The sequence below is a fragment of the Salvelinus namaycush genome, chromosome 28 (assembly GCF_016432855.1).
Source record: "Salvelinus namaycush isolate Seneca chromosome 28, SaNama_1.0, whole genome shotgun sequence".
NCBI classification, from domain to species: Eukaryota; Metazoa; Chordata; class Actinopteri; order Salmoniformes; family Salmonidae; genus Salvelinus; species Salvelinus namaycush.
This window is the reverse complement of record NC_052334.1, coordinates 7,436,085-7,441,910: the sequence shown is the minus strand read 5'-3', so window position 1 is coordinate 7,441,910 and position 5,826 is coordinate 7,436,085. Positions and strand designations below refer to the sequence as shown.

The following is a 5,826-nucleotide window of genomic DNA, read 5'->3' as shown; positions in this document are numbered from 1 at the left end:
TAGAAACTTTTCCTATGTTAATGTTGCATTATCTTAATCTCAGCTGTTCAGTCTAAATTGCACTAATCGATTAATGGACAACTCCGTTATCAGTTTATAGTTGATAGAATTATGTGTGGTTCTGTGTGAAAGAAATACACCCTAGACAGAACATGTATTCCAAGTGCTTATGATTGTCATACATATTTGTGCGTTTTGTCCCAAACTTTCTTGTTGTTTTTAATACGAGAGCTCTGAGTAAGTTTTCCATTGTATGTATTATTCCATGACCCACTCTATATGACAAATCAACTTGATCTTGGGACGTTTTCTCTCAGGTCATTCCCTGGGTCTGAGCAAGACAAATGTCCCAGTCCAACAACAGAGACTGGAGACAGAACTGCTGCAGCTGTCCGGTGGCAACCTGTTACTGCTACTGGTCACTGCCATGAGAACGACAGGGTTTCGTGGACAGAGAGTCGTGAGAAGCAGCTGGCCAAGAGGAAACTCATCATCGCTTCTGTTGTCAGCCTGGTCTTCATGGTTGGAGAGGTGATCGGTAAGATTCTGATAAATAATGACACATGAAGATAATGGAGACAGAAAACAGAAAAACTAATACATTTTGGAGCACAGATTTTCCTATTTACTCAACTTGTAAAATATTCAATCTGGTGGATAAATTATATTTCTGAAACGTGTGTGTGTGTGTTTAATTTTCTCTATCCTCACAGGTGGCTACGCGGCACACAGTCTGGCCGTCATGACCGACGCGGCTCATCTCCTCACAGACTTCGGTAGCATCATGGTCAGCCTCTTCTCTCTATGGGTCTCCTCCAGACCTCCCACCAAAACCATGAACTTTGGCTGGCATCGCTCAGGTTGGTTTGACTTTATAAGAACTCAGGCTGGCACCATGTGTCAATATGCCTTGTTTTAGTCAGATGAACTCAGACTGGCACCATGTGTCAATATGACTTGTTTTAGTCAGATGAACTCAGGCTGGCACCATGTGTCAATATGCCTTGTTTTAGTCAGATGAACTCAGGCTGGCACCATGTGTCAATATGCCTTGTTTTAGTCAGATGAACTCAGGCTGGCACCATGTGTCAATATGCCTTGAGAGAAGAGGCTGACCATGATGCCACAAAGTCTGTGAGGAGATGAGCCGCGTCGGTCATGACGGCCAGACTGTGTGCCGTGTAGCCACCTGTGAGGAAAGAGAAAATGAAACACACACACACACGTTTCAGAAAAGTGTTCTGAGGCTAAATATAATTTATCCACAAGTCAGATGAACTTTCCTGAGCATGTTTCAGTGAGCTTCAGTACATTGAAAAGATGTAACTTTCCATAATGTATATTTTAATAACAATTACCACTCTGGGTGTGTATTTGGATAGGGAAGCAAGATTCAGTGATTCAGTTTGGGGGATTCAGTGATTCACTGTGGGAGAGTTTACTCTTGTAGATTTGGATGTGTTTTTTGTACAGGGGGTGTGAATAGGGAGTAAATTAGTTGACACCTTAAGTAAACGTTTCTCTAATTTCCTGGGAACATCAATGTGTCAGCATTGATATGACCAGGTATCATTCCCAATAAGTCCTTCATGTTCACGTGTTTTCTGAAAGTGGTCATTGTGATTTAAAAGACACTATGGAAGTTAAGTTGCTAATTGTTTACTTCCAATGTGGCTTGAATGTTGGCTGTATCACATATACATGATATAATATGAATCCACTTCTTATCGTCCCTATAATGTTCTGCAGAAATCCTGGGTGCCTGTGTGTCAGTGCTGTCCATCTGGGCTGTGACAGGAGGGCTGGTGTTCATCGCCGTTCAGAGGATCCTTAACGATGACTTTGAGATCCACAGCCAGATCATGCTCATTACCTCAGGCTGTGCTGTGGGGGTCAATGTCTTGTGAGTAAAGCTAAGAATGTCTGTTTTGTCAATATATATTTTTTATTGGCCTTCATGGGATTGGTTGTGAATGTGTGAGAGGCATAGACTGGTCCCAGATCTGTTTGTGCTCTCTTGCCCACTACTATGGTAATTGACAAACAATAGGACTTGGCAATACAGCATGAAAAGATCTGGACGAGACCTGGTCAGTTGTAGATAATTGGCTGCTCTTCTAACAATAGGCTTTGTTTGTTTGTTTGTGAAGAATGGCCCTAATCCTCCATCAGTCCAGTCACAGCCATGGTCCCTCCAACCACCGACCCCATGACAATACAGTCAACCTATCACACGGCCACTCTCACGGACTCCCTGGTGGCCATGGCAACACCAGCGTGAGAGCGGCTTTTATCCATGCAGTAGGGGATCTGTTGCAGAGTCTGGGGGTACTGCTGGCTGCTACCATTATACACTTCTGGGTCAGTGATGCTGTCGACTTCACTTGCCTTATTACTTTTAGCTCATAGTGGAGCAAAATGCCTTAACAGTTATTCTTCAGCAAACCCCCGCCATCAACAGACAAACGGTAGGATGAGATATTTATGCAGCAGAATATGTTAACCATACTTACTGTAGGCTATATCTGCAACTCTGGCTAATATTTAGAGGAAAATGACGGCTTGATTTGAACTTGTCGTCTCTTTTTATCCCCAACAGCCTGAGTATAAAATAGCAGATCCCATTTGTACCTTCATGTTCTCTGTATTTGTGCTGGGAACAACTGTCACTATCCTGAAGGACGTCCTCAGGATCCTCATGGAAGGTGAGTACACAGGTTATCATCCAAACCTTGAAGTAAAAACTTTGGCCTATGTATTTATCATTCTGGACCTTGAAAGTGTGTGACGAAGTTAAACAAAAAAAATCATTAAAGGCTATATAACATGGTTATTGGATGTAATAGTCTCACTGTATAGAATGTTATAAGCATCCTTGGTGTTTTTTTGTGGGACTTTCTACAGGGGTTCCTAAAGGTATCGACTTCAATACTGTGAGAGAAATGCTGCTGTCGCTGAGAGGAGTCAAGACCACACACAACCTCCACATGTGGGCCCTCACATTGAGCCAGTCACAGCTCTCTGTACACGTGGCTATAGGTACACACATGCCTGCACAGACTAACACTACAATACTCTGTCTGTACAATACACTCCTGGTCAGACAGACGTACGGACAAGCACGCACACACACACATCTGAATATTCTGTCAGTTGTTAATCAGGAACACCTCAGTATTGGTGGTTTGTCTTTGTGTTGATGTGACTAAAAATCTCACCAAAAATAATAGAATCCATATTCCTTTTTGTTTTGTTCTGAAGAGGAAGATGCCAGTCCCCAACTGGTACTCATGGAGGCTACCAAGCTACTCCAGTCAGAGTTTGGTTTCTCCAGCATCACCATCCAGGTCGAGCAGTATGCAGAGGAGATGATCTATTGCATGCAGTGTCAGGAGCCCACGGACTAACATCACTACCACCATGGGGGTTGAGACTGAACTGTAGGAACCACTATGGGAGATTGACTGACTGAATCCATTATGGGGGTTATTTGAAAACCCTGTATAAAATCTAGCATGTGCTGGCTAGCTACTCGATTGAGATTTGTTAACAGTATGTCATGACCGACCACTATGGGGCTAAAGACTCTACGGACAAGAGAGCCTTCTCTACCCTATGAGAGGAAAGAGTTCTTCCCAGCCGATGTCTGTACTGTATGCCTGTTACAGTATGCCGTGTGAGGTCACACGACTTTACTTCAACAGGGGGTGTACTGTAGATTATACACTGGGACATGAGGTGCTATCACTTCATTTTCCTTCGTGTAGCACTTCTGTGGGAAAGCTCCTGTTTCGATCAATATTGGTTTTTCTAGTAAGATAACAGACAGATAGACAAGGTCAACAGAAAGTGTCATTGTCACACATGTTTTATGTAAAAGATCAGGTCATATTTAGATAATTACATGTATCATATTTATTTAGTTTATATTATATAACAGGTGTGGTATATTAACATAAATACTGAAACGTTTCAAACTCGAACATTGTTTTTTAAACATTTCAGTTTGTAGACCTTTCAGTTTCCTTATTTCACTCTACATTCTTACTGATTTACTACCATGGTGAGACCATGGTGATTGAGGGACTTCACAGAGAGGGTGAGATTCAATCCAAGGCGTTTTATAGACCAGCACACTGGAAAGCCAACAATGCGCCTTTGAAAGGAAATTTCCCTGACGTCCGTGGAGATCACATTCAATGTAAACATTGTGCATGTCAACTCAAGCATAAATGACCTTTAAAAGTCAAGAGCCATGCGCTGCTCTGTAAACGTGCCTTGGATTGAATCCAGGACTTGGTTGTTCAGGCTCTGAGTAATGTGTTGAGCCTGGGGAACAGACACACGCCTTTCTGTGTCGTCACCTCCATCACCATCTCCAAGGGAACCCCTTTTACCTTACTGATGTACTCAGCACAGACAGAGATGTTCTTCGGCTCATTTCTCACCTACAGTATGTTTAAGACACAAAAGCAGAGAGGAGAGTAGTGTTAGTAATACCATCGCTATAGAATATTCTTAGATGTATAAATCATTTTCCAACATTATTTGATGTACGACCACTTTCAAACCAGGATAAAGTCAATGGTATATGGATGTCAATTTATACTCTTTACTTTGTTTTTCTCTGACGTTGTGTTGGACTTTGTTTTTCTCTGACGGTGTGTTGGACTTTGTTTTTCTCTGACGGTGTGTTGGACTTTGTTTTTCTCTGACGGTGTGTTGGATTTTGTTTTTCTCTGACGTTGTTGTAATATTTGTGTTGTGGAGAAATGACCAGGCAGGAGACGGAGTACAGTTAGTTTTCGTTTAGTCAAAACCTCTCGTGCTCTACAGTTCTCCCGGGCACACTAGTGCGCATGTGCATTTCCTATTAGGTGTAGTAACGTAACACTGTCGTAATAATCACTGCTTAGTAACAGCATAGTAACTAATATAAACAGATGTAGATCCCAGATACTACACTCCTCCCCCCATAGTTTTTAACTCCCAGAGAACAAGGTAAATATGTTAGGGAACTACTAATGCAATATTTGAACAATGCATTCTTAACATTTTTCAACTACTGGGTTGAAGCAGACTTTTCAGAGCCCAGCACAAATCCAGGGGATTATTCTGCCCCGAAGATGGAGTTTGTGTCCTAATAACTAACCCAGGTAATGTCCGTTTTCTTTCCTTTTATCTAGGACATATTAAAGTGTTTGTTTGTTTTACTGTCTGTTACCTTAAACAGTTCAACTCACAGGTCAAGCTTTTGAGGTGCCCTTCGCTGTCGAATAGGATATCTCCGCTCCTCCTGGGCTTCCGGTAGTGGGCCAGGTTCGGGTGGAAGGTCAGGCTCTGTCTCTCCCGTACGTCCACAGTCAGGAGAATAGTCCTGGGGGTCGTTATTGTTCTCTCGGCGTGTCTCTGCTGGGGCGTTGGACCGTAGCAGATGATCCACATGAACGTTGACCTGGCGATGACCAATTTGGACTTGGTAAGTCAAAGGTCCTTTGCGTTGCAAGATCACACCTGAGTTCCACAGGCTCTTGGGGTGTCTGAAATCACGTACCATCACCCTCTCTCCCTCTTTGAATCCTCTGACAGTCTTTGAGTGTCTGTCATGAGCTTTCTTCTGCTGTAGCTGGTGCTTTGCCACAGTGCTTGACAAGTCTGGTTTCAACAATGTCAGGCGGGTACGTGGTTGGCGTCTCAGAAACAGTTCAGCTGGTGTACATTCCGTTACTGTGTGTGGTGTGTTGCGGTAAGTAAACAGGAACCGGGGAAGCCTTAGGTGGGTGGGCACAGACTGAACCTCGAGTTTAGTCCAGGCCTTCTTAAAGG

The 5,826-nt window shown here is 43.1% G+C and overlaps 1 protein-coding gene across 1 annotated transcript; it reads left to right on the top strand.

The window, feature by feature from the left end:
• The first annotated feature begins 323 nt into the window (after positions 1 to 323).
• Positions 324 to 4,727, top strand: LOC120023521 (zinc transporter 2-like). Its single transcript, XM_038967545.1, has 7 exons — positions 324 to 538; positions 714 to 860; positions 1,750 to 1,903; positions 2,151 to 2,361; positions 2,600 to 2,705; positions 2,905 to 3,039; positions 3,262 to 4,727. Exons 1-7 carry the CDS (start codon positions 520 to 522, stop codon positions 3,405 to 3,407), a joined length of 918 nt encoding a protein of 305 aa, XP_038823473.1. The 5' UTR covers positions 324 to 519; the 3' UTR covers positions 3,408 to 4,727.
• The last annotated feature ends 1,099 nt before the right edge of the window (positions 4,728 to 5,826 follow it).

Coding starts and splice junctions, on each gene's coding strand:
- LOC120023521 (XM_038967545.1), top strand. Junction 861..1,749: donor CTTTGGCTGGCATCGCTCAG/GTTGGTTTGACT, acceptor AATGTTCTGCAG/AAATCCTGGGTGCCTGTGTG. Junction 2,706..2,904: donor CCTCAGGATCCTCATGGAAG/GTGAGTACACAG, acceptor GACTTTCTACAG/GGGTTCCTAAAGGTATCGAC.